Here is a 14226-nt window from a genome sequence, read left to right on the forward strand (position 1 = left end):
CCTGATGCTTAAAGTCTTTATCCAAGCAGTCTGGTAAGTCAGTGGTTTGAAAGCTTGTTATTCTGGAGTGAGACGAGAGACACTGTTCACAGTGCCACCCCCAAAGGGGAAGTCCAGAGGTTCCATTATTGGGCATCATGACTACTGGTAATTGTCAGTGACTGGCTGGACACTGAGGAGGGGTGGCTAGATTTTGATGAGTGAACACCAGGAAAAGGGGGGTGGCAGGTTGGAGACTGACTTGGAAGAGAATCAGTAAACTGCAGGAACCTGTAACAGCCAGGAAATGAGGAAAGAATGTATATAATAATAATAATTTAATTAATTTAATTTAATTATATTATATTATGTTATTATATACTTACATTATTTATACCCCGCCCATCTGGCTGAGTCTCCCCAGCCACTCTGGGTGGCTCCCAATCAAATGTTAAAAACAATACAGCATTAGATATTAAAAACTTCCCTAAACAGGAGGGAAGGGAGAGATAAGTCAGGCTGGTGTAGTCAAGGGCTTCCACACCTCTTCCTCCTGCCCCCCGCCTCTCCTGGAGGAGGCTATGGTTATGTTCTCTCTTCACTATTGCAGGCTGTATGCTTCTGAATGCCAATTGCTAGGAATCACAAGTGGGAACACACCATGTCATTAGCACACCACCATCCTCTGGCCGCTTCTTGAACAACAGCCCGTCATCTCGAGGAACATCATACTCACAGGTTAAAATGAAAATCCCAGGGAGCTGGCGGATAGGATAATGGTATCCTCCACTAACAGGGGGGCAAACATTGCTTCACCAGCTGATTTACAAATTTCATAAAGTATTTATGAAAATGGAGCAGGTGCTGTAGAGTCAAAGCCCCTAGCTTTAAATCATTTTGGAATGTTATTGGCTGATCCATTTTCTGGTATTTCCCTTTTCTGGGAAAAGGGTGCTTTTCATAATTCCATCCAGAATGACCATCTGTTCAGTGAGACATCTTACGCCAAGTTTGACAGTGTCAGATGGCAAGGGTGCTTGCTCACGAGTAACCAGGCAGGACGCCGACCTGTCTTTTTCCAGTTTTATTTTGGTGCAAAACTATTTACAGTGCAGAACCCCAAAGTTCGTGTCTGCCTCAATCACTAGCAGAATCCGGGAGTGCTTGTCTCGTTACTCCCAGCCTTTTCCTTCCATCTTTGCGCTTTAGACTTCTGTGCAGGGTGGGCAACGGAAGGGGTGTGCTTCCCTCCTATCCAGCTTGGCCAGGAGCGGTGCTGAGGCTCCCACCAGCATCCTCTGGTCCTTTTCCCTCTTCCCCACTGGAGGTGGGGCTTTCCTCATCGCTGGAAGAGGAACTGCTTCATAAGATTTTTGGAGGCTCCCTGTAACACAACTGCCCCTCTGTTTCCCGCCCCTGTTCCGATGGCAGTTTCCTGACAGACAGCTTGTTTCTTCAACAAGGGAGGAACTGAATGGTTTTGCTGACAGGTTGGCAAACTGAAGTCCAGTACTTGTAGGAATGGGTAGATGAGGATCAGTCTTGGGAGGTCCTGCCTGGCCAGTAGTTCTTGACAACTAGTCATCTCTAGTCACTTGAATAGGTCTACTTTGAGTAGAACAAACATTGAATGCAGTTCTATAGGGGTTTGTTCTTTCATCTTGAAGAATACTCAGACCAATGTGAAATCAGATCTGTCCCTTGCCTCTCCCTCCAGTCCACACACCCTTTCACCTGGCCACAAGGGCCATACTTCAAATCCTTGTTGAATACTTTTTCCTGGCAGAGGCACCAGCTTGAATAAAATATTGGGGGGCAAGTAAGCTCCAACCCACATAATCGGGCACATGATGAAGTGGATGCACACAATCAGACCCTCCAAGCACACCTATTTTACAGGGACAGTCCTGCATTTATAAAAGCTGTCCTGGTTTCTGATTTGATTCTGGAATGTCCCACTTTTCCTTAGGAAGTTCCTATTTTCACCAGGGAAATGTTGGAGGGTATAGAGTTATGCAAACCCCAAGCCCAAGGAGTAACTACCGGTATATAGCCTTTAAAAGACATTTGAAGCAAGCAATGTATTGGGAAGTTTTGTAATGTTTTATGTTTTGTTATGTTTTTATTTATGTTGGAAGCCACCTAAATTGGCTGAGGCACCCCAGTCAGATGGCTGGCGTATAAATAAAATAATAATAATAATAATAATAATAATAATAATAATAATAATAATAATAATAGAAGAATTGGACACCCCAATTTTCATCAGAGAAATGTTTGAAGATATACACCATTTGAATGGCAATGCCTGCTGACTTTGGGGGAGGGAGGCCCCCTCAAATATTTTTCCAGTGGGGGAACACCCCTTGGCCCCTAGGAGTTGGCTCCTTTGTTTCTGGCTAGAATGTTTCCTTGAACTTCATAACACCTCTTGTCTGCCAGGAAAGAGAAGGACTTGTATCAAAAACCCCAAACTATTTAGAAGACAGTATAAAGGTGCCCATTTCTGATGCAGGTGGATTTCAGAAAAATAAAAAAAAAGTCCTCTATGCTCCAAATACTGTCCTGGCAAGGGCAGTGACACCGCTGTTGGCAGGATGCCAACGCTGGCATTGATGTCGCAACCTTGATAACTTGGGCTCTCTGAATCACGAGGTTTTTAAAGACGCCAAAGTATTTTGTGTGGGAGGGCAAGCACCACAAAAATGAAGACTTGTCTGTTATAAAATTGTTGTTGTTGATGAACAGGACATCCCAATTTTCATCAGAGAAATGTTTGAAGATATACACCATTTGAATGGCAATGCCTGTCAACTTTGGGGGAGGGAGGCCCCCTCAAATATTTTCCCGGTGGGGGAACACCCCTTGGCCCCTAGGCATTGGCTCCTTTGTTTTCTGGCTAGAATGTGTCCTTGAACTTCAATAAATTCCTCTTGTTCGCTAGGAAAGAGAAGGGCTTGTATCAAAACTGTCAGTGTTTGTAAAAAGCAAAAAAAGAAGGAAAGGGTTCTGATCTCCCTTTGTCTCTTCAGCCTGGTCCTCGGACCCTTGTCTCCATAAAAGAGTCCACAAGAATATCCTTGCAGAGTTTTATTCTTAAAAGTCTTTGTGCAAAAGTGACTGACACACAACAACACTACCAGCATTCACTAACTAACCAACCAACCAACCAACCAACCAACCAACCTCAGCCTCAGCACAAACTAACATTTCTCACTTTATATATACAACTTGCTGCAGGCCGCTGACTCATGCTGACCCAGCTTTATTCGCATTAAAGAAACAGCGGCCATTTTAGCCGTGACACCCCTTCTGTTTCTTAAATGTGAAAAACCCCAACAGAAACAATACATACATACAATACATACATACACTATATACATAAACCCAGTTTTGTCATCAATTCATTATGACATGTTGCTGGCAAAGGCTTGGTAAACAAATCAGCAATATTATCTTGTGACTGACAATACTCCAGTTTGATCAGCCCATTCTGTACACAATCTCTCACATTCGCATGACGGATAGCAATATGTTTTGATGCGGATTTCATTATTTCCGAGCCCGCTAATGCAATACACAATTGGCTATCTTCATACACTTGGATAGGCAAATCTACTTTACAATCTAGATCTTTTAGTATCTGTATAAACCACATGATTTCACTGCATGCTAGCGACAGGCTCCCATATTCTGCCTCACAGGATGAGGTCGCAACAAATCCTTGTTTCTTTGACCTCCATCCAATTATGGAATTGGCAAACATCATAACCATTCCACTTGTAGATTTTCTAGTAGCTACACAGCTTCCCCAGTCCTCATCAACAAATACTTCTAGTTTTTCGTCTTGTGTACTAGATATCTTTAAACATACATTTAGTGTCCCCTTTAGATATCTGATAAGCCTTTTCAAAGCACACCAATCGGCAGTACTGGGTTTAGATACACGTTGGCTCAGAACATTTGTAGCACATGCAATGTCTGGCCTTGACCACTGGCTTAAATACAACAGTGATCCTATTTTTGAGTGATACAACTCAGGCTGATCAAATTCATCATCACATACTGTCTTTGGGAAATCTGGTGTCATGGGAGTCTGAACTGGCTTGCAGTTTTCCATGCCAAACTGCTCTATCAAATGAAGAATTTTCTCTTTCTGGCTCAATAGGAAGCTTCCATCTGCTTCCTGCCTTACTTCTACTCCCAAGTAATTGCTTACAGGCCCTAAGGCTTTAAGCTTAAACCTCTTTTCCAGTTGACTTGTGAGCTTCTGGATCTCATCTGTGGAACTCCCTGCTACAAGCAAATCATCAACGAAGACTAAGAGCATTAGATATTTGTTGCCTGTCCCCTTGGTGTACAGGCATGGATCAGCCACACTCCTTTTAAAACCAAGTTTTACAAGGGCTTCATTTAAACACTGGTTCCAACACCTTCCACTTTGTTTGAGACCATAAACAGCCTTTTTCAAACGCCAGACTGCACCATTCTCCTCTTCAAACCCAGGGGGTTGTCTCATTAACACTTCATGGTCTAAATTTGCATGCAGATATGCAGCATCAACATCAAAATGGTGCACTGCTAGTTGTCTTACAGCAGCAATGGAAAGCATTAAACGAAAAGTTTCACTCTTTACAGTGGGAGAAAACACTTCATCATAACTCTCCCCTTTAATCTGAGTGAACCCTCTGGCTACTAATCTGGCTCGAAAACGTGGTTCCCCAGATGCAAGGGTTTTCCTTTTGTAAACCCACTTGCATGACACCACTCTGCCACCAGGTGGCGGCATTATGACCTCAAACACTTTGTTATGTTTAAAAGAGTCCATTTCTTCTTTCATGGCTTGTTCCCACAAAGCACGTTCCCCAGGGGGTAAGTCTAAGACTTCATTATAACTTTGTGGTTCCACACAACTCACATTGCATACTCTCACTCCTCCTAGGGTCAAACGTTGAAGGAGGTACACCCTTGTTTGAACGCTGAGAGCGTCTAGGCACAACTACTTCTTCTTCCCCCCTTATCTCTGGCTCTTCTTCCTCTTCCTCTAGAGAAGTAGTATCTATTGCCATGTCTTTTGGGGAAATATGTGCCTCCTCCTCCTGCTCCTGTGTTGCCAATGGCTGAGAAGAAGCATCTTCTCTTACTTGCAGGGGCAGTAGGCAATCTGGGTTGGCATGGATCGCAGTCCATCTGTCCTGGTCAGCAAAGTCTGCGCTTCGTGACAGAACCACGTGTCCTGGGCGTAAATTGAAATGCCACCCTTTGCCATAGGATTGATATCCCACAAACCGCAGTTTCTGCGCTCTAGCACCCCCTTTCTGGCGCTGAGCTTTGGGGATATTTACATGTGCCCAAGAACCCCAATTATGGAGCATTGTCCACTCTGGTTCTTTCCCAAACAATACACGATAAGGAATATCTTTTATAGAGCTAGACCAGGTTCTATTAATCAAAAAGTTCGCTGTAAGGAGAGCCTCGCCCCACAGCCTATGGTTGTGGCCCAATCCTGCATCCACTAGCAGGCAGTCCTTTACTGACTGTATTACAGCCCCATGTCTTTCACACAGACCATTTTCAGCAGGGCTATAAGGGTTAGTCAAGCGATGAGTGATCCCCTTACATTGCAACCATGCCCCAAATTGTTTGTTCAGAAATTCTCTGCCCCATCTGTCTGCAACTGCACAACAGGGTGAGCGATGAGCTTTTCAGCTTGGGCAACCCATTCTCTGAATGTGGGAAAACACTCAGATTTCTGCTTTAACAAAAACAACCAACTAAAACATGATTTATCATCTATTACCAGAAAAGCATATCTGGCGCCCCCTTCAGTCCTCTGTGGAAAAGGGCCTATCACATCACAATGGACAAGTTCTAAAACCTATTTAGATACTCTGTCACTCTTAGAAGCCACAGGCTTCCTCTTAGATGTGGCCATTTTACATACATTGCAATCTAGGAAACAGTTACAGCTATTTACTTTTAGGTTCTTGCACACCTTTTGCATTTCTGAAAGCACACGGAAATTGGCGTGACCCAGTTTTCTGTGCAGTTCATGTACACACCCCTTATGAACTGGCAAATTATCCTGAACCACCTGGGCTGCTTTAACAGGCTTGTCCTGCATTACATATAACCCATTTTCCAACTTTGCATGGCCACATACCTGAGTTCCATTCTTTATCAGACAACCATCCTGCGTGAACTTAACACTATACCCTACATTAATCAAACAGCTTACAGACAGTAAACAATAGTCCAAACTGCTGACAAACAGAGTCTCTGGTAGAGTAGTGTTCAAGCACTGCAGGAAACATGTTCCCTGGCCATCAATCTTGCTTCTACGACCATCAGCAAGATAGATTGAGTCTTTTCCATCGGCTGGCTTCCCCAGGGTTTTAAAGTCCTCCCGACTGTTGCAGATAATCCTGCTGCTCCCAGAGTCCAGCAACCATCTTCCTCGAGGTATCTTCCTCTACTCCCGAGAAAATGCAGACACAAACTGAGCAGAACGCGTGTTCTTCTTCCCTGAAGAGAACCCCTTCTGCTTACGTTTCTGCGTCGATTGCTGTCTCTGCTCCACGTCGTCTCCTGGAAGTCTTGCCCTGCATTGACGTTGGAGATGCCCGGGTTGGTTGCATCTATAGCACCTCCTCACCGCCATGGCCAAGTCCAAACCTTGGCGTTGCTCCATTGGCAGATTCTGCTGTTGGCCCCCTCGGCTGTAACTCCTCCGTTCTTGGAGTTCAGCCTGTCTATCTGACCTTCTTTCTGCTTCTTCGGTCAATCTGCCAACCACATACTCAAGGGTCAGATCTTGGGGATGCATACTCTCCATGCTGTTAATCACAGGCAACCAGCTTCCAGGCAAACTTGAAAGGATAATGTAGGTTTGGTCAGTCTCATCATAATGCTTACCCCTCTGCTGTAGTTGAAGAAACAGAGATTTCAGCATTTGAAGATGAGTTGCCAAACTCTCACCTTCTTTCATAACAGTCCTGAACAGCCTTCTGGTCAGAGAAATTATAGTTCCAGCAGTTTCTCTGACATGCATTGCCCTTAATAAATTCCAGCACTCAAACGCTGTGCTGGCATTTGCTACATGCAATAACTGAGAGTTGCTCAAACACAGCATAATTTGGGCACGAGCCCTTTCATCCAGCTGTTTTTTCTCAGCAGAGTCCCGTCTCAAAACCTCAGTTTCAACACAGTCCCATAGTCCATCTCTCCTTAGCAACTGCTGCATTTTATTGACCAACTCAGCCAGTTGCTTTCTGAGAGAAGTTCAAAAGGGATGCCTCCCCCAATATTTACAACTTGGGAAGACTGGAAATCTGCCATCTCTGCTGGTGCTTGCTGAGCCCCTTTTGTGGGGCCTCCAGCAATCTCTCCTGACTCTCTCTTTAGAGTCCAACTGGACAGTCCTGGCTGGCACTCACCGGCTTCTAGCTGGTGCCTCTGTTGACCCTCAGGTCCCGCCTGGCTCTGCAACTGGTGTAGCCACTCTGTGAGTCACCTACTGTGGTCCTCTAGCAGTTCAAACTGTTCCAGTAGCCGACGCTGAGTGCTTTCCTGATCCTCAGATCCTAGCCGCTCCAGCGTCGCTGCAGACAGCTACAGCTTGCCACCAACTGCTCCAATGCACAGCCACTGGCTCCACACACCACCAGGACTCACCAGCTCCCTGCTGAGATGCTGTGAGTTGTTTTGCACTCTGCACATGCTCAGAAACACTGGGCCCATAACCTGTCAGTGTTTGTAAAAAGCAAAAAAAGAAGGAAAGGGTTCTGATCTCTCTTTGTCTCTTCAGCCTGGTCCTCAGACCCTTGTCTGCATAAAAGAGTCCACGAGAAAATCCTTGCAGAGTTTTATTCTTAAAAGTCTTTGTGCAAAAGCGACTGACACACAACAACACTACCAGCATTCATTCGTTCGTTCGTTCGTTCGTTCGTTCGTTCGTTCATTCACTCACCAACCAACCTCAGCCTCAGCACAAACTAACATTTCTCACTTTATATATACAACCTGCTGCAGGCCGCTGACTCATGCTGATCCAGCTTTATTCGCATTAAAGAAACAGCGGCCATTTTAGCCATGACAATTTAGAAGACAAAATAAATGTGCCCATTTCTGAAGCAGGTGGCTTTCAGAAAAATCAAGAATGTCCTGCTAATTTCTACTTCTGGTGGCTGGTGGGAGGGACCCTCCCTGCCCCTGGCAGAAGAGGGAGATTTCTTTGGAAATGTCTTACAGTGTGAGAACACCTAATCCTTCCCATTCAACGATTTCCTGCTCCTCATCAAGAGAAAGAGTGAGGAGAGTTACAGAGTCCTCAGCTGTGCAGTGCTTGACCAGCTGTCCACAGAGAAAACTGAAAAGCTGGATGCTACCTCTTTTTATAAATAAATAAAATAAATAAATGAAAGTGGAGTTGCATGTGCAGCAATCAAATTTGTGCAAGAGCAGGATTGGCTCCCATTGTGTGCATGCACAGTGCCAACCTCTTTGATCACCACACTGTCCTGACAGGTGCAGTGATACTGCTGTTGGCAGGAGGTTAACGTTGACATTGATGTGCCATCCCTGATAACGTGCGCTCTCTGAATTACGAGGGATGAAAGACTCCAAAGTATTTTGTGTGGGAGGGCAAGCACCACAAAAATGAAGATGTGTTGCATAGGCAACACCTGACTTAAGAGAAGGGTGCTTGCCCATCTGATTATCCTTCAGAGGCTATGAAAATTCAGAGGCTATGGATAACCTGTAAATTCTGAACTGATTAGTAAACTGTTTGTTTTCTTCTCAACTGTGTGGGTTGGCCACAAGATGTTCTCTTGCATGCTGCAGACTGTTCTTGTACAAAAGTCACTTAGCAATTGCTAAGACGAAGTCTCTACCTCTGTGCTTCTGAGTTGAAAGGAAATGGCATTTGGTGGAACCCTGTGGATGCTGATATTATATATGACCATTTTCATTCACTTCATGCTGCTTGCATGGGGAGTTTATTATCGTCTTACCAGGCCCTACCTGCCTCAAGGAATAAGCGGTCGTGCAAATTTAATATTTGTTGATTTCGTAGTGGACTATGGATTTGTACTGGTAAGTTTATTTTATATATGTCACAGGAATGAGGTGGCCCCTCTACTAGAAGGGCTGTAACCTTTCAAATATTTTAGTTTAGAGAAAAGGCGAGTAATAGGCGACATGATAGAAGTTTATAAAATTTAGCATAACATGGAAAGTGGATAAAGTTTTTCTCCCTCTCTCATGAATTTGTGGACAATCGAATGAAGCTCAGTGTTGGAAGATTCAGGACAGATGGAAGAAAGTACTTCTTCACACCGAACATATTCAAATTATGGAAGTCACTTCCACAAGGGGCAGTGATGGCTGCCAAATTGAATACCTATCCAAAGGTACGGTAAATTCACAAAGGAGAAGGCTATGGGTTGCTACTAGCCTCCATGCCTATGCCTCTAGAGGTGGAGGCAGCAATGCTTCTGAACACCAGATATGGAAAGGGGAAAGGGCTCCTGTGTTCAGGTCTTGCTTAAAGGTTTCCCACAGGCACTGGGAACAGGCTTCTGGACTAGATGTGCCATTGGCCAGGTCCAACAGACTCTTTTTACGTTCTTATGTGTATATATGTTTATATATGTGTACATATATCTATATCTATAGATACATACCTTCACAACATCCCAATCTCTAAGTGGAGAGTGAAAGGATATACAGTGTAGGTGCCTCACAAGTGAGGGGTTTGTTCCATAGGCAGTGCATGTATGCACTTTTTTAAAATGCAAAATTATCTAAGACTGATCATAAATGCTGAATGTTTTTGTTTCAACAGGGAGCATTTCTGGAAAAACTGGGCATTTGCCGTAAGCATATCTTCCTCAGGGTTATGTACGATGCCATACCAACAAGGAAGGACTCAAAGCTGATCAGAAAGGACCTGGTTTTTGATGGGGTGCCTGTGAGGGTGTACTGGCCCAAGACACCAGCTGCTGGGAACAGGAGAGGAATCATCTATCTTCATGGAGGCGCTGGACTCATCGGAAGCATCCGTAAGCTCTTTGGAATGTTTTTGAAAAGGGTAATTTGAGGAGGTACTTTAATGTAAAGGTCTTGAAATGCTTGCTATGTGAGGTGTGGAAGTGGTTACTACTACTCCTGTAGGCAGCTTAAGTTTTGTGTAGGATTGGATTGTGTGGTCAGAAAACAGGCGGAGACCTCTTGTTACAAAGGTGACCAGTTCTGTATTAATTCCTAGTATCACAGTCAATGAAAAATCCTTAAAATGTCAAAGAAGGTGTTTCTGCTTCAAGCCCGAAAGGACTTTTTTGTAAGTGCTTCCAGAAGTTTATCAGAAATAACTGGAAAGAAGCCAAGAAATGCGGGAGGAAGTTTGTTTTTGTTTTTTTATCCATTGAAACTGCTTGATCTCTGTTACAGATCAGGAGAGGGTAAAACTCACAGAATGGTTTTTAGCTAGCGATGCCCCATTTACAAAGAGTTCAATGCAACTGAGTTTTTCCCAGAGGAAATTCATTAAAAGTTGTTGTTTTATACAGTCAAGAAGCGCATCCAATTTATGACATATAAATAAATAAGCAGATATATCCATCTATCTCTATATTTCAACAGTTTTACTTTCAATAGAACTAACAATGGATTCAACTCACAATGATATCAGTGTTCTTGACCAGGAAAAATTGTAATGGAGGGGTTGTGGGGCTTGTGCTTTCTTCCAGAAGTCTATGAAAAGGTCTGCCGTTTCATTGCACACCAAAGTGATTCAGTGGTTATGAGTGTTGGGTAAGTGGCTTCACTCTCATTGTATCAAAAAGGACATGGAATGCCTCTCAGTTTCTAACCTTTCCTAGGGAATATTAATTATATATATATAATAATTTATATGGTACGCATCTGGCAAGCCCCGGCAACTCAGGGCGGCTCCTGACAAAAAAATAGTAAAAACACAATAAATCATCAAAGACTAAAAACTTCCCTGATCAGGGGTGTCTTCATATGTATTTTTAAATTTACATGGGTGCTTATCTCCTTGACATCTGCTGGGAGGACATTCTACAGGGTGGGTGCAACTACGGAAAAGGTCCTCTGCCTGGTTCCCTGTAACCTCACCTCTGGCAGTGAGGGAACCACTAGAAGTCCATTGGAGATGGATCTCAGAGTCTGGGTTGGACAATGGGGGTGGTGACACTCCTTCAGGTATACTGGGCCCAAGTCATTTAGGGATTTAAAGGTCAGCACTAACATTTTGAAACTGCACAGAAACATATTGAGAGCCAATCAGTGGCATAGCTAGGCAGAAGTGTACGGGGTGACTTGCCACGGGAAGCACTTACCTTTGGGGGTGGTACACCAGCGTCTAGGAAAGTCAGTGCGGCCAGGGGCTTGGCCCACAGCACACCAGAGCTGCTGAACCCCCCCCCCAGTCACCCTCTGGTGGCTGAGAAACAATGGGGACGTGTTGGCCACACAAGGAGGGCCCCTGGAAGGGACACGTCTTCGGTGCCCAGCAGGCCCAGTGCTGCCCAAAAAAGCAGCATGGGGGCAGCACACTCCCACCATGTCCCCCTCAGCCGGTTGGTGCCCAGGAGGGATGCGCCACCTTGGGCACCCTGCAGGCCCGGCACTTCCCGAAAAAGTGCAACCTGCATGCCCCATGAAGCTCACTATGGCATTGGAGCCAATGTAGTTCTCTTAGGACTAGTGTTATGTGGTCCTGGCTGCTTCTCCCATTCACCAGTCTAGCTGCTACCTTTTTGGATTAGTTGTACTTTCCAAGTCACCTTCAAAAGTAGCTCCACATCGAACGCATTGCAATAGTCAAAGCCAGAGATGACCAGAGCATGTACCACCCTGGTGAGACAATGTGCAGGCAGGTAGGTTCTCAGCCAGCCTACTAGATGGAGTTGGTAGGCAGCTTCCCTGGACACAGACCTGACATGTGCTCCCATGGACACCTGTTAGTCCAGAATGACTCCCAGGCTGAGCACCTGGTCCTTTAGGGGCACAGTTGCCCCACTCAGGACCAGGGAGTCCCCACATCCACCCAACCCCTGTCCCCCAGAAAGAGTACTTCTGTCTTGTTGGGACTCAAGTTCAATCGGTGAAATGCTTTCCAACTTTATAAAGTTGTAAACATAGTGATTTTGCCAACATTTAGAATGGGTGTTCATTTTTGTATTTAGATTTCTAGCTCAAATCCCTTTGACTTTGAACATAGTAAGAAATCTGCTGGATCAGGCCAAAGGGGACTCATCTAGTCCAGCATCCTGTTCTCACAGTGGCAAACCAGATGCCCGAATGGGAAACGGACAAGCAGGACCTGAGCAGAAGAGCTCTCTCCCCAGTTCGTTTCCAGCAACTGGTATTCAGAAGCATTACTGCCTCTCATAGTGGCGGTAGCACATCATCCTTGTGACTAGTATCCATTGCTATTAGCAATTGCTAGGAGTCTTGCCAACCTGATCAGGTGAGCTGTGGATGGAGGACAGGTAGATACCAAGTAGTGGGATTATAACTTCACTGATGCACAGGATGCTGGACAGTGCTACAGGAACCTGCTAATGGACTCATTTACAGTTGTGGTTTTTAACACTCAAAATGAGTTTTAAACGGGTTAGGCTATCCAGTTGAAGAACTTAAACAATGTGCCATTGAAACATGACACCAGAGGGCAGTGCAGAGTCATCCCTGTCAAATAATTGGGTATATGTTGTAGAAAAGGATGCGAAGGAGAAACCAAATGCCTTTACATTGTAGAATGATATTAAAATATCTTTCTAAGAACACTTAAAAAGTGAGTGTAGATCCAGATATGGACAGGGGAAAACAAGAAGGAAGCAGCTGGAGGGGAGAGAATGGTGTGTGGCTATGTGTAGGAACAAGTGTAGATTTCCAAAAGGAAAGTTTGCATTTGCTTTCTATTTTTGTCCCAGGCCCCCATAGGGTTGCAGAGAAAGGAATGTGGCCCTAGGGGTGAAAAAGATTCCCAACACTTGCAATATGTAATGCAGGCAAACGGTCCTTTTCTGTGAAGTGTATGATGTTGAGTGTGGGTGATATCTTGTTTTCTTTTTAGATTTCGTTTAGCTCCTGAGCATCTCTATCCGGTCCCTGTGCTGGACTGTTTAACTGCTGCAATACACTTTCTGAAGAATGCAGAGGAATACGGAGTGGACCCCAACTGCATTGCCATTGCTGGGGACAGTAGTGGAGGCACATATGCTGCAGCTATTTGTCAAGAACTGGTGACCAGAGAGGACCTCCCAAGACTGCGAGCTCAGGTCCTGATCTACCCATTTCTACAAGCAGTGGACTTTGATTTGCCATCTTATCAGCAAAACCAATCAGTTCCTCCCTTGTTCAGGAAACGAGTTGTTAAATTTGGTTCGACATATATCACTGGGAAGGAGATAAATGTGGACCCAGTTATAAAAGGTGCCCACGTCCCTCCTGATTTGAGGGAGAAATACCGAAAATGGATCAGTGCTGATAACATTCCAGAAGAATTTAAGGCCAGGGGCTATGTCCCTAATGCTCCTGCCCCATTTTCAGAAGAAATTTATGAACAACATAAAAGAGGTCTTGAGGCAATGTTTGCCCCCCTTCTAGCAGAGGATGACATAATCCGCCAGCTCCCAGAGACCTTCCTTCTAACTTGCGAGTATGACGTTCTCCGGGATGATGGGCTGTTGTACAAGAAGCGGTTAGAGGACAACGGTGTGCTAGTGACACATCATCATCTTCCAGATGCAGGCCATGCAGGACTTAGCATTTTTGGTTGGGGGCCATTTGAATTTCCGAGCTCAAAGAAATGTTTGCAGCATATGGTACAGTTCTTAAAAGTTTTATAGAAATAAATGACCGTCTTCGTCATTTCCTGGATCAGATCATTGGCCCACTTCATCCAGCATCCTGTTCTCACAGTGACCAAACAGAGGCCTCTTGAGATGCCAGTAAACAGTACCTGGGTGCAAGAAAAGTCTTCCTATTTGTGAGTCCTAGCAAGCAGTATTCAGCGGCATACAACCCCCAATATTGCAAACATACCTATAGCCTCCTCCATGAATTGGCCTAATCTATGATTAGATGGGCTCAAGATCCAGAGTTGTCCCAATGAGAAAACTTTTGGAGGGTTGAGGCATTCACAAACTAAAGGAAGGATTGAACTCTGATTAATAAGAATACACACAGAGGCTTGAACCAGCAAGACTCTGG

The 14226-nt window shown here is 44.7% G+C and overlaps 1 protein-coding gene and 1 long non-coding RNA gene across 2 annotated transcripts in view; both read left to right on the forward strand.

Moving 5' to 3' along the window:
* Positions 1-14226, forward strand: part of LOC310751508 — a 126403-nt gene that overhangs the window by 1148 nt on the left and 111029 nt on the right. The window lies entirely within an intron of this gene.
* On the forward strand, positions 8403-13884 carry LOC310751200 (arylacetamide deacetylase-like 4). The gene is made up of 4 exons (XM_083590390.1): positions 8403-9075; positions 9827-10043; positions 10731-10794; positions 13088-13884. The coding sequence occupies exons 1-4, from the start codon at positions 8899-8901 to the stop codon at positions 13860-13862; spliced, it is 1233 nt and encodes a 410-aa protein (XP_083446516.1). The 5' UTR covers positions 8403-8898; the 3' UTR covers positions 13863-13884.

Source organism: Podarcis filfolensis (genome assembly GCF_964270895.1).
Source record: "Podarcis filfolensis genome assembly, chromosome: 16".
Classification (NCBI taxonomy): domain Eukaryota; kingdom Metazoa; phylum Chordata; class Lepidosauria; order Squamata; family Lacertidae; genus Podarcis; species Podarcis filfolensis.

Bases quoted from the DNA above. Each gene is read 5' to 3' on its own strand.
- LOC310751200 (XM_083590390.1), top strand. From the start codon at position 8,899: ATGGCATTTGGTGGAACCCTGTGGATGCTGATATTATATATGACCATT. The intron at 9,076-9,826 runs GTAAGTTTATTT...TTGTTTCAACAG, and splicing joins TGGACTATGGATTTGTACTG to GGAGCATTTCTGGAAAAACT. The intron at 10,795-13,087 runs GTAAGTGGCTTC...TTTTCTTTTTAG, and splicing joins TCAGTGGTTATGAGTGTTGG to ATTTCGTTTAGCTCCTGAGC.